We start from the raw sequence: 13,943 nt of genomic DNA, 5'->3' as shown, positions 1-13,943 counted from the left end.
GAGAACAAGCGGGCTCAGGTGGACACCTTTTGCCGGCACACCTATGAGATTGTGGACATGTCCCCTGCCTTTGATAGCTTCAGAACACCCAAATCCTCCCAAATATTCTATTGAACCAACCCTAAATTCACCCCCAAATCCAGGTAAATGGTGCAGCTTTAGATCTCTTTGCTCAATTTTTTATTTTCACCCCAGTTTTGGTTGTTTAGCCAGGGTGAAGAAAGAAATTATTGAAATGGAAAAGACCTCCAAGATCATGCAGCACTGCTTGATGCCACCAGAAGAAATAACTGGACAGAGCGGGTGAGATTTTTTGGGGTGTAAAGTCAACAAATCACTTTCTGCCAGTGAATTTCCAGTTTAGATCAGAGTCCTGATGGATGTTCCTGCCCTTGTGTTCATCCAGGTGCCTATGGGGATCCAGGAGGACGTGGAGACCACCTTCCAGGTGTCTTCTCAGCAGGGATCACTGGGAATGTGGGTCACCAGGGCTCTGACCAAAGTGGGTCCTCCCATGGGGGATGGAGTTGGAGCAGGGCACGAAGCTCTTCCCACAGCTGAGGCATTTGCAGGGCTTCCCTTACCGGTGCCTCCGTTGGTGTTGGGTCAAGGTAGAGCTTCTGGAGCTCTTCCCACACTGGGGACACTCGTAGGGCCTCTCCCCAGTGTGGATGCGCTGGTGGGTGACGAGGTGGGACTTTTGTTTGAAGACCTTCCCGCAGTTGGGGCAGCGGAAAGGCCTCTCCTTCATGTGAATCCGCTGATGTACAAGGAGATGGGAGCTGGTCTGAAACCTCTTCTGCACTGGGCACACTCGTAGGGCCTCTCCCCAGTGTGCATGCGTTGGTGGTTGACGAGGTGGGAGCTGCAGCTGAAGCCCTTCCCACACTCCCCACACTCGTAGGGCCATTCCCCGGTGTGGATCATCTGGAGCTGGATCAGCTGGGAGCTCTGCCTGAAGCTCTTCCCACACTCCAAGCACTTGTAGGGCTTCTCCCCATGGTGAACCTGCTCATGGCCCACCAGCTCCGAGCTCTGGCTGAAGCTCTGTCCGCCTTCCTGGCACAGGATGCCAGGGCTTTTTGGGCTCCCGGGGTCCCTTCTCCCCTCCTTCTCTGCTTTGGGCTGCAGGGGCTCCAAGGAGTCCCCCCTGCCCCTCTCCAGGCTGTTGAGGGTCCCGACAATGACGGCGCTCCCCCCTCTCTGGGCTCCCCACTTTGGGCTCCTGGGGGACACAGGGCTCTGCTCCTCCAGGCTGCCTCTGCCGGCAGCTGCCACCGGGACCCCCCAGTGTCCCCCCAAGGGGCCTTTTCCACTCAGCTTTGCAGTTCTTCATTCTCCAAACATCCCCCCAAAAAACCCAACCCAGGGACCCCCCCAGGATATCTGGGCCAAGCTCCCCATCCCTGGTCACCCATGGGATGGGGGCTGATGGTCCCAGCAGGGCTGTGAATTCAGGAAGGGCTCGACCTCGTGGTTCCTTTTTCTTTTCCTGATCCTCCTTTGTCCCTCCTCTTCCTCTTCGTCCCACTCCTCCTCTTCCATCCCTCCTCCTCCTCCCTAAGCCCACCTCCTTCTCCTACTTCCATCCCTTCTGGCTCTCCTCCTCCATCCCTCTTCTTCCCTCCCTCCTCCTCCTCCCCCAGGAGCAGTGACACCCTTGGTGCCCTGTTCCCGCAGCCCTGACAGCCTGTGGCAGGAGCGGGGATGGAGGCGGGACGGGTCGGGATGGGCAGCGCGGGGCTCACGGCTGCTCCCACCCGCTGGGGGCGGGGGGAACCCGGCCCGGGCAAAAGGAGAGGCAAACTGGGAAAACTGGGGGCTGCGCATCCAAACTGGGCCTTGCTGGGGACCCTGCCAGGGGACTGCCAGCCCTTGGGGCTCCTCTCAGGAGATCCGGGAAGGGGGAAATGCAGAGAGGGCTGGGAGATCCCAGGAATGGCAGCACTGGGAGTCACTTTGTTATACTGGGATCGTACTGGGATCATACTGGGAGCAGCTGGGCCCATGCTGGGGCAGACTGCGGTCACACTGAGGGAGACTGGGATCATATTTGGATCATACTGGGATCACACTGGGACAGAGTGGGAGCCTGCAGCGGGCAATTGAGACCATGCTGGCGCAAATAGGATACACTGGGAGTGACTGGGATCATTGTGAGTTTGACTGGGAGCAACTGTGAGCAACTGGGATCATGCTATGAGCAAGTGGGAGGAACTGGGAGTCACTGGGTGCATGCTGGGGGTGACTGGAAACAACTGGGCTTTTACTGGGATCAGCTGGGATCATGCTGGAGGTGACAGGGATCATATTGGCAGTGAGTGCAACTACACTGAGGCTGACTGGGAGTGGTTGTGAACAAATGGGATCATGCTGGAAGGAACTGGGAGTGACTGGGAGTATGCTGGAAGGAACTGGGGTACACTGGGAGAGACTGGGAGTGACTGGAACAAAAGTGAGGGTTAAAGGGAGCAACTGGAACCATGTGGGGCACAACTGGTTCATACTGGGAGTGACTGCGAGTAGACTGGGCTCATCTCTGGACCATACTGAGAAGGACTGGACTAATATTGGGAGTGTCTGAGACTGACTGGGAAAACACCAGGCACATCATCCCCCATACTGGGTGTGACTGGGAGCAACTGGGAACACACTGGATGAAAGTGGGAGCAACAGGGACTATGCTGGGGGCAAATTGTATCATAACGGGGAGTGACTGGCAGCAACTGGGCTCCTGCTGGGAGCAGCCCCTGGCGGCCCCGGGAGCCCCGCACCCCTTTCCCGGCCATGCCGCCCCTCAAGCCCCAGCACCCCCCATTGCCGGGGTGCCGGCACTGCCAGGGGTCCCCCCCTCTCGGGGTCCCCGCTGGGGCTTCTGGGGCTCCCCTCTCTCGGGGCTCCCGCTCAGGGCAGCCGCGGCTCTCCTGGGGCTCCCCAAAACCGGTGTCCCCCTGCCGGGGCTCTGCTGCCCTCACCGCCCACCGGGATCCCCGAAAAACACCTCCCGGGGACCCCCCGATGTCCCCCCGAGGACAAGCTGCGGCTCGGCTTTGGAGCCCTGCCAGCTCCAAACATCCCCCCAAAAAAATCCCAAACTCAGGGAGCCCCGGGATATTTGGGCCGAGCTCCCCCTCCCCGGGCACCTGCAGGATGGGGGCGATGCTCCCGGGGTGCTGCGAGCTCAGGCAGCGCCAGGGCCACGCGATTCCTTCTCTCCTCTCCTCCAGCTGCTCCCTGCTGCCGCTGCGCCTCTTCCTCCCTCCCTCCTCCTCCTCCCCCGCTCCCGAAGCCCCCGCAGCCGCGGGAGGGGCGGGGATGGAGCCGGGACAGGTCGGAACGCAGAGAGGGCTGGGGGGGATGCCAGGAGTGGCAGTGCCTGGGCTGTCCTGGGATCATACTGGGAGCGGCTCCTGGGTGACCGAGTTCTACTGGGATCATACTGGGATCGTACTGGGAGTGAGGAGGAGCAGCGCAATGACTCCAGCGCTGGGGCTGGGGGCGCTCCTGGGGCCCCGGTGGGGCAGCGAGAGGTGAGGGGGACCCCCGGCTCCGGGACTCTTTGGTCGCCCATTCCGGAGCACCGAGGGGCCCCTGAACCCCCATTCCCGGGCGCCGCCATCCCCCCGCACCCCCATTCCTGGCCTGGGTTCCACCCCGCACCCCCTTATCCGGCACCGGCAACCCCCGCTCCCCTTTCCCGGCCATGCCGCCTCTCCCAGCACCCCGAGCCCCCTTTTCCTTCACCCAGAGACCCCCTGGACCCCTATTCCTGCCTTTCCCAGTTCCCAGCCCCTCCTTTCCTCAATACCGAGGACACCCGGGACCCCTATTTCCAGCCAGCCTGGGTTTTCCCACCTTTTGCTGGGAATGGGGACACCGGGGACCCTTGGAGTCCCCTTTCCTGACGATAGTGACACAATTAGGCTCGCCCAAACGCCTCCTGGATCTCCCCTAAGCCCCCAGTGGGGATTCCTGGGAGTTCCCCTGTGTTCCCCCTTTCCCAGGACTTTGGGGGTCCCCCTGACCTGTCCGTGCACCCCCAGATTTCTTCCACAGCCCCCTGTGATGGTGGGGGTGGGGGCCGAGTGCTGGCGCCCCCCCTGCCTGCAGCAGATCCAGCGGGGAGGGGAGTTTGGGGGGGGTCCCTGAGCATTTGGGGTCCCCTGGGTTTTGGGGTGACCCCCGGGCCTCCCAGGATCTCCCTGAACACGCTGACGCTGCCCGTGCGCAGTGGGAAGGTTCATACCCGGCACGGGGTCCCAGCTCTGTCATCAGCATTGCCCATGAACCCCCAAACCCTCCCGGGAACCCCCAAATCCCCCGGGACACCCAGACCTCCCCGGGACCCCAAAATCATCCCTGGGCCCTCCAAAAACTCCCCAAGACCACAAAAACCCCACACAGACACCCCCCAAACCATCCCAGGACATCAAAATTCCCACAAGACCTCCCAGCACCCCCAGACACCCCTGAGAAGGTTCTTACATGGCAGAGGGTCCTTATCTCTGTCACCGGCAGGTACCCCAAACCAGCCTTGGGTTCCCCCTGGGATTGCCCAATCCCCCTCTTTGGGAATCCTGAACACCCCCCTGGGAACCCCCAAAAATCCACCGGGACCCCAAAACCCTTGATATAGACAAAACCCCCGTCAGGAATTCATCATGAAATTTATACCCAGCATGGGATCCCCATCACCATCATCGGCATCACCCGGGTACCCCCAGATCCTCTCGGGATCCTGTGCCTGATGCAAATGGAAAGAGAACTGGGGTGTGAAAAATAAAGCTTGTTTATTTTCAGAAAAACAGCAATGAAAACACAGAACACATTTACATTGTAAGAATATTTGTAACAACAATCTATAGAACGTATATACCTAAGCACATATGTTATGGTTTGACGCTGGCGCGATGCCAGCGCTCCCATGAAAATGCACTTTTTAAAATAATTGCTGTGAGATGTGATCAGGAACAGAGCAGAGCAGGCTCAAGCTTAATAACAAAGAAAAGAACTTTATTAAACTACTACTACTATAAAAACACAGACACTCAATCCTGGACGAAGACCTTCCAAAACACTCTTCCTCCTCCCAACTAATTCCCACCTAATTTCCAAATGGAACCACAGTGAGACACCACCCGGGATCCTGATCAAGTTGCCACCCTTCAGATATTCAAATACTCAATCTTTCAAGGGAGACAGGAGTCTCCCCTGTGCCACAGACCCCCCAGGAAACACAATTGCCACCCTTGTGTTTCCATGTCACACATGGCAACTGCCCGGAGAAAATCTGCCATGGTGACACTCTCCTCTCCATGTCACAGTGCTCTCACCACCGTGCATGGACAGACTGCTCATAGGGCTCCTTTAAGGATGCTTTGCCATGGACCAAAAGAGACAACAGTTCAGTTTCTCATTGCGGGACTACAGTCCCCCCCATTTTCCCCTGGGGCTGAGGGTCCAAGAACAGAGGTCTTCTTCTCCTCTTATTCTTCCTTGAAGATAGAGGGCTTCTCCACACTTTCTCCTCCAACTCTCCTCTGTTCTCTCTAATCCTCTGCTGGTAATCACTAATACAAGTCTCTTGGCTCACCAAACCACCCCCCTAAGTGCAGCTTCTGTCAGGAGAATTTGGTTCAGTCTATGGCTAACAAGAAAAGTCCAGCCACAAGCCACTCCATCATCTCCTTCCAACTCAAGAATTTCTTCTTCCATCATCTCGGATCCCAGACTGTCTCTCTTCTACTTCAAATCAAGGAGGAGTAATATTTTACAAAGCCTTCATTTCTCAGGAAAGGGTTAAAAGCTCAGACTCCCTGGATGGCTGATATCTCTGCCCAGCAGCCGATTCCCAAGGCCAAGGCTGGGTGCAATCTCCCCCCTCTCCTTCTCCTCCGCGCCGGCAAAGTAACAGGTGCAGTCTGGACTCTCTGTCTCTTCCCTCTTGGCAGGGGGAACGACAAAGGCATCTCTGCTTCTCTCCACCCTTCTGTCCACAGGAGCTGGCTCGGTTCCAGTCCTTCAGCCCCCTCGGCTCACCTCGACCAGTCCGCATGGTTTCCCCTCCCCCACCCAGCCCCATGGCTGGGCAGGGGAGGTCTGTACTGCACCCTGACCGGAACCAAAGAGAGCGAGCTCTTGGGAGTTCCTGCTTTTAACCCCCTGTGTTCTCAGAGGCGTATCCACACCTTTAGTGGCCACTTAAGGTGCCAATATCCAAACTTGACTACTGATTGGTTTGACCCAACTTCCTGAAAGAATTCACTTCCATGTCAAACCACAACAGCATATCCAACAAAAGTCAATGAAACATATTTACAGAAGACAAAAAGAAGCCCTAAAACCTATGGCCTAAAGACAACAACAAACTCTACAACGTATGTACAAAAGAGTGGCGTCTCTGTCCGGGATCTCCATCGGTCCTTGAGGAAAAGCAAGAGGCACAGTCACTCCAATCAGGCAGAGAGGGCTCTTCCATGTGCCCCCAGGCTGGCCCAGCAAGCGCAGCACAGGCTGGGGATGGCCACCAGAACCCAATGCACCGGGTCCCACATCCCTGAGCAGGGACCACCCAGCCCAGTCCCAGCCTGGCAGCAGGGGACCCGCTCTGCCTGTGGGGACCACATGCCTGTCCTGCTGCTGGTATTGGTCTTCATCCCAAGATCATGGCCTCTTCCTCATCTTTCTCATCAATGTCCATGTCCTCAAGGTACTCTTCCATTTCCACGTCCATCTCCTCTTCCACATCTACCTCCATCTCTTCCTCTCCAGTCTCTTCTTCCTCCACTTCCATATCCTCCTCCGTATCCATCTGCATGTCCACCTCCATCTCTTCCTCTCCACTCTCTTCTCCATCCACTTCCATCTTCTCCTCTGTATCAATCTCCATGTCCACTTCCATTGCATCGTCTCCACTCTCTTCTCCATCCACTTCCATCTTCTCCTCTGTATCAATCTCCATGTCCACTTCCATTGCATCGTCTCCACTCTCTTCTCCATCCACTTCCATCTTCTCCTCTCTATCAGCCTGCATGTCCACCTCCATCTCGTCCTCTCTCTCTGTGACAGCCTGCAGAGATAGCAACACCTCAGAGTGGGGTCCCTGTCCCATCCCATCCCCACAGAACTCCAGCCCAGCCGGGCAGCTGGGGGGTGTCCACCTCCATGGAATGGCACCGTACCTTCCTCAGGACAAATGTGAGCATCCTGCAGGGACGGATGACAAAATCCAGGCAACAGAGAGCTTTCAGGACTGATGGGAGTATCAGGGCGCAGGTGACGAGAAGGGTGACAGGGAGCATGGTGAAGGGTGAGCTGGCACGAGGGCTGGCACAGGGTGGGCTGACACAAGGGCCAGTGGTTGTGTTGTGCTCTTTGCTGGACGCTGGAAGTTCCTGCTGGAACATCACATCTGTGACATCACAGTGGATCTAAAGAGCATCTTGCTCCAAGCTGAGCAATCTTCCCCAGCCCATGCTGCTCACAGCCCTGTTGCCAAGGATGGGGCATCCACAGCCTGGGCCAGTGCCTCAGCACCCTCCGTGTAAAAGAGCAGCTCCCTCAGATCCAACTTCAATCAGCCTCCTGCAGTTGAAAGCCATCCCCCCTTGTCCTGTTGCCACGGGCCCGGCTGAACACTGTCCCCGTCTTTCCTTTGGGACCCTTCCAGTCCTGCAGAGCTGCAGTGAGGCCTCCCCAGTGTCTCCTCTTTCCAGGCTGAGCATCCCCAGCCCCACTTGGACGGCAGTCAGGTAGATCAGGGGGAGTCAAGGCTGAAGTCAAACAGCATCAGGAACTGAGAGGTGGAAGCTTTAGGCCCAGGTTTGCCTCTATAATAACAGTGGAGGGGAAGATGGTGGGACACTGGCTCTGTTCTAACCGGTGAATATTTTCTTTTTTTTTTTTTTTTTCCTTCTTTTCTGTCATGCTGATGCAGGTGTTGCTGTTTGCAAGGAAGCTTGGCACAATATCCATTGTCTTCTCCATTTGTGAAACACCGAGCAGAGTCTGGGCACGCTGATGATGCAGAGCAAAACCTGCAAATACACCGGTGATCCTGAGACTGGAGGATGCAGCTAAACCCGGCCAAAAATAATTTCTGGAAAGTCAAGCCTGGTTTACATTTTCTTGAGTTTGGCTATGCCAACTTCACCAGTCATTCATAAAAAAGCAAACATAAAGCTCAAACCAAAATGGACAAAAACCCAAACAAACAAACCCACGCAAACCAATCAAACAAATAGATAAAAAAAAACCTAATAAAACCAAAGAGAAATAGGAGTTAGTATTAGTTGTGAGGATATCACAGCAGGCAAATGGCTGCTTCCCACAGGATCACCATGAAAAGCCACATATAACAGCTGCTCCAAGATATAGCCAACAGGAGAACTGTAAAAGTGATACATGGCCACTTTGGGGGCAGCTCCACATTAAGGTGAAGGATGAGCACACAGTGGTACAGATCCAGCATTCCTCACCCTCCAGGCTGCTGTGTGCTCCTGATGATGCAACTGAGAGCTTGGATAGCGGCAATGACAAACCTGCCTCTGGAATCAAAGTAGCCCCTCCTTTCTCCCCTGAACAATCAGCAAATTCTTGGTTCACTGATGCCTCTGCAAAACGAGAGGGGAAGGTGTGGAGATACAGGGCAGCAGCCCCCCACATTTCCTCTGGTGAACTAGTTATTACTGGGGGAGAAAGCAGTGCTCAGGCTGGGGAGCTGATAGCACTTTGGAGTGTTTCCCAGCGTGAGGCACAGAATACCTCTCTTGTCTGTATCTACTCTGACTCCTCTGCTGTGCACCAAATGATCCCAACAATCCAGCACATTACCCTGGCCAACCTGTGCTGCTGGACCTCCCTTACTCTAGGGCTAGTACCACTTGTGCTAACACCCCCTCTGAATAAATATGCATGGGAAGCCTCTGGTGCTCTAGGGAAAGAGCATCGCATCAATACATGCTGGATAATTCCATCATTCTAAGTTGTCTGCCTCTCGGGGGCAGGATTCTGTTGTGTTTACTTTTACAGAAGAACTCCGAGGGACATGAAGAACACCTAAACCATGATAAAACTGGTGATAGTTTTCTGCATCCTGCCACAACCCCATGGCCAGAAACCAGCTGAGTGGTCTGAAATAATTGTGGTAGCATGCAGAAAAAAAGTAAAAGGATCTTTTGAAGCGCAAAAAGATTTGTACGCACCCAAGCGTACAGGACTGGCACAATTTCACATTAACACAAACTCTAGAAGAATTTTGGCTTTGGTCTAAAAATACTGAATGGCTTTTTTTTTTTTTTTTTAAGTTTAAAGTATTGATTTAAATCCTGGGGAGAACTTGATGTTAATGTTGTGACACCTACCACCCAACCACCAGTTACGCTTGGCCTGAAAATTTTTGGAATTGGACCATACATAATCAGGAAAACAGGTCAACAACAAATATTCTTTAATCCAGCGTGGTCTCTCAAACAAGTCAAATTGCTGATGCAAAAAAATGTCTCAGAAATTCAGCCAGCTTGTTCACCTTTTCTGTAAACTTCTTTTCAGGATTGGACGACCTGGTTGCAACAGCGGAACCCTTCTAAAAGACGGATGCTTAGAGACATAACCAGTGCTGTGGGAACAGGATTGGGAATTCTAAATAGCATTGATTCAGAAGTATTAATGAACACATTGGCTGCCACCACCAGAGATTTGACCAAATTCCAACAACCACTGCTGTCGTCCTTACTGGCCTTGGGAAGAGATCAGTGCTTGCTATCAAACATATTACCAAGTTAGGAGGAAGCGAGCGTAAATGATCACAAATTGGTAATTGATGCACTCGGTGCCACACAAAAGAACCTTTCTTTAGCTCTCAGCTGTATCCAGGCTCAATTATGGATGCAGTCGGTTGCTGCCTCGATTATAAGAGAAGGTGAAGAAGGCACTTTTCCTACTGAGATTCGGAAAATAATTTGGGACAGTGCCGCTGATTTTGAAAAGGAATTCCAATCCCGGTGGAACCTAGTGAACGTTACCTATGACCCCATCACAAACATAGCCACAGCTTTTGTGTTAACCATACGTGATACCTCAAGTGCATTTGGTATTCCCCATCATTGCACTAGGACTGGGACACATATGGAGCCACTGGGAATGTGCTGGGGGCAACTGGGACCACGCTGGGGGCAACTGGGGACAAGGGTGAGTGACTGGGGCCCTGCTGGGAGAGACTGGGATCATACTGGACTCATACTGGGATCTTACTGGGAGTGACTGGGACTATTCTAGGGGCAGCTGGGAGAACTGGGAAAACACTGGATGGCACTGGGAACAATGGGAACAGTGCTTGTGCAAATTGTATCATAACGGGGAATGACTGGGAGCAACTGGGCTCCTGCTGGGAGCAGCCCCTGGCGGCCCCGGGAGCCCCGCACCCCTTTCCCGGCCATGCCGTCCCTCCAGCCCCAGCACCGCCCATTGCCGGGGTGCCGGCACTGCCAGGGGTCCCCCCCTCTCGGGGTCCCCGCTGGGGCTTCTGGGGCTCTCCTCTCTCTGGGCTCCCGCTCAGGGCAGCCGCGGCTCTCCTGGGGCTCCCCAAAACCGGTGTCCCCCCACCGGGGCTCTGCTGCCCTCACTGCCCACCGGGACCCCCGGAAAACACCTCCCGGGGATCCACCGATGTCCCCCCGAGGGCCAGCTGCGGCTCGGCTTTGGAGCCCTGCCAGCTCCAAACATCCCACCCAAAAAAAACCCCAAACCCAGGGAGCCCCGGGATATTAGGGCCGAGCTCCCCCTCCCCGGGCACCTGCGGGATGGGGGCGATGCTCCCGGGGTGCTGCGAGCTCAGGCAGCGCCAGGGCCACGCGATTCCTTCTCTCCTCTCCTCCGGCTGCTCCCTGCTGCCGCTGCGCCTCTTCCTCCCTCCCTCCTCCTCCTCCCCCACTCCGGGATCCTGAACCGTGAGGGGAAAGGGGGCGAGGAAAGGACGGAACCGTGAGGGGAAAGGAGCGGGGCCAAGGGGACGCGCTGTCCTAAAAATGCCCGGTTTGACCCAAAATCACCCAAAAGGGCATCAAATGTAGTCTACATCCACATGGTTCGGCCTGACATCAACCAAATGGGATTAAAAGTATCCAAGGGGCTCTAAAATCCAACCAAAGGGGCTTAAAACTGCCCCAAGTGTTTTATAGCCCACCAGAAATGGCTTAACATCACCCGTAAATCTTTCAAATGTGACTAAAATCCACCCTGAAAGTATCTGGTCCAGCCTAAAATCATCCAAAGGTATCTAAAATCACCAAAATGTCCCTGACACCAACACAAGAAGACCTAAAATCACCCTAAAAAGGCTTGGTTCAAGCTAAAATTGCCCAAAGAAGCAAAAAACCGTACTTAAATGGGCCCAAAACACCCAAAAAAGGGTCCTAAAATCACCCACACAGGATTAGGATTCACCCATATGGGCCCAGTTTTTCCTAAACTCACCCAAATGGGCCCCAGCCCCACCCCCATGGGCCTAAAATCATCCAAAGGGGTCTGAAATCCCCCCTAAACCCCACCAGATTCGGCCTCAAATCAGCCACAGGGGCTGAAAATCCACCCGAAAAGGCTCGGGATCCCCGCAAGGGATCTGAAGCCCACCCTAAACCTGCCCGGTTCGGCCCAAAATCCTCCAAAGGGGCCGAGCCCAAGGCCGAGCCCGGGATCGGCTCCGGGGTCGCTCCGAAACCGCCGGTCTCGCTCCGGGCAGTTTTGGCTGCGGCCCCGGACGGGCCTGGGCGGGACCGGGAGGGACCAGGGAGGGCTCGGGAGGGGTTTGGGCATTTGGGGCTTTTTTGGGCTTTGGGGAATTGTGTTGGGAGTTTATGGGGAATTGTTGGGGTTTTTGGGGAGAGTTATTGGGTTTGGAGGCAGTTGGGGGATTTTGGGGAGTTTGCATTTTGAGGGGCTTTATTGGTGCTTTGAGTGGGAAGTTGTTTTCCTGGGGGTATTTGGGGGTTAATTGAAATTTTTTGTGTTTTCTTTTGAATTTTGGAAGGTTTTACTGGGATTTTGTGGGGATTTTGTAGGATCCTCAGGAATTATTTCTGGGTTTTATTGGGATTTTTAGGGGATTTGGAGGCAATTTATTGGAATTGTGGGGGCATTTAGTGGGATTCTTTGGGGATTTGGGTTTTTTAGGAATTTTAGTGGGGATTTGGGGGGGTTTTGTAGGTTTTTTTTTAGGTTGTTGACGGAATTTCTTTGGTCTCATGAGTATTTTGTGGGGCTTCTTGTGGTTTTGGAGACATTTCTGGCGGGGATTTGTGGGGTTTAATTGGGATTTTGTGGGCTTTTATTGGGATTCGAGGGTGTTCTAATGGGAATTTGTGAAATTTAATTGTGATTTCATGGGGTTTATTGGGACTTTCAGGGGTTTAAAGCAGATTTTGGTGCCTCTCAGCCCTTCCCCACACCCTGGGACAACTCCAAAGCCCCCCAAAATTCCACTAAAACCCCCCAAAATCCCCCAAAAATCCCAATTAAAAACTCCTAAACACCAAAGAATCCCACAAAATCCCAGTGGAACCCACCAAAAAAAAAAAAAAAAAAACCGAAAAAAAACCGCCCAAAAATTTCAATAAACCCCCCAAAAAATAACCACCGCAAAACCCTAAAAAAATCCCTAAAATCCAAAATCCTCAAAACCCACAACCCACAAAACCCCCATAACCCCACAAACCCAGTAATTCTCTCCAAAATCCAATAATTCCCCCTAATCTCCCAACAAAATCCCCCAAAGCCCATACATGCCGCCAAAATCCCCCCAAAATCCCCCCTGAGCCCCCCAGACTCACCGGGGGCCGTCCTGGATCAGGGGGCACCAGCTGGTGGAACAGGAGCCACTTCAGGGGGGCCCGCGGAGTTTTTGGGGAGGGGGGCACCATGGGAAACCTCCCAAAAATGGGGGAGGGGAACCCCTGTGGTACCCCCTCCCCAGAAAGCCCCCTCCCCCGGTTCAGGAATAGCCAAACTCAAGAAAATGTAAACCAGGCTTGACATGTGTTAGCACAAGTGGTACTAGCCCTAGAGTAAGGGAGGTCCAGCAGCACAGGTTGGCCAGGGTAATGTGCTGGATTGTTGGGATCATTTGGTGCACAGCAGAGGAGTCAGAGTAGATACAGACAAGAGAGGTATTCTGTGCCTCACGCTGGGAAACACTCCAAAGTGCTATCAGCTCCTCAGCCTGAGCACTGCTTTCTCCCCCAGTAATAACTAGTTCACCAGAGGAAATGTGGGGGGCTGCTGCCCTGTATCTCCACACCTTCCCCTCTCGTTTTGCAGAGGCATCAGTGAACCAAGAATTTGCTGATTGTTCAGGGGAGAAAGGAGGGGCTACTTTGATTCCAGAGGCAGGTTTGTCATTGCTGCTATCCAAGCTCTCAGTTGCATCATCAGGAGCACACAGCAGCCTGGAGGGTGGGGAATGCTGGATCTGTACCACTGTGTGCTCATCCTTCACCTTAATGTGGAGCTGCCCCCAAAGTGGCCATGTATCACTTTTACAGTTCTCCTGTTGGCTATATCTTGGAGCAGCTGTTATATGTGGCTTTTCATGGTGATCCTGTGGGAAGCAGCCATTTGCCTGCTGTGATATCCTCACAACTAATACTAACTCCTATTTCTCTTTGGTTTTATTAGGTTTTTTTTTATCTATTTGTTTGATTGGTTTGCGTGGGTTTGTTTGTTTGGGTTTTTGTCCATTTTGGTTTGAGCTTTATGTTTGCTTTTTTATGAATGACTGGTGAAGTTGGCATAGCCAAACTCAAGAAAATGTAAACCAGGCTTGACTTTCCAGAAATTATTTTTGGCCGGGTTTAGCTGCATCCTCCAGGCTCAGGATCACCGGTGTATTTGCAGGTTTTGCTCTGCATCATCAGCCTGCCCAGACTCTGCTCGGTGTTTCACAAATGGAG

The 13,943-nt window shown here is 53.8% G+C and overlaps 1 protein-coding gene and 1 pseudogene across 1 annotated transcript in view; one reads left to right on the top strand and one right to left on the bottom strand.

Moving 5' to 3' along the window:
- Positions 1-598: 598 nt before the first annotated feature.
- Positions 599-13,943, bottom strand: part of LOC137467410 (zinc finger protein 420-like) — a 111,664-nt pseudogene continuing 98,319 nt past the window's right edge.
- LOC137467412 (serine/threonine-protein kinase pim-1-like) overlaps positions 9,800-13,943 on the top strand; it is a 36,390-nt gene continuing 32,246 nt past the window's right edge. The window contains exon 1 of the mRNA XM_068178915.1: positions 9,800-9,813. Within this exon, the coding sequence (XP_068035016.1) occupies positions 9,800-9,813 (14 nt within the window). The remainder of the gene's footprint in view (positions 9,814-13,943) is intronic.

The sequence above is a fragment of the Anomalospiza imberbis genome, unplaced genomic scaffold (genome assembly GCF_031753505.1).
Source record: "Anomalospiza imberbis isolate Cuckoo-Finch-1a 21T00152 unplaced genomic scaffold, ASM3175350v1 scaffold_62, whole genome shotgun sequence".
Lineage (NCBI taxonomy): Eukaryota > Metazoa > Chordata > Aves > Passeriformes > Viduidae > Anomalospiza > Anomalospiza imberbis.
The sequence above is the reverse complement of the archived record's forward strand: the minus strand, read 5'-3'. Positions and strand labels throughout refer to the sequence as shown.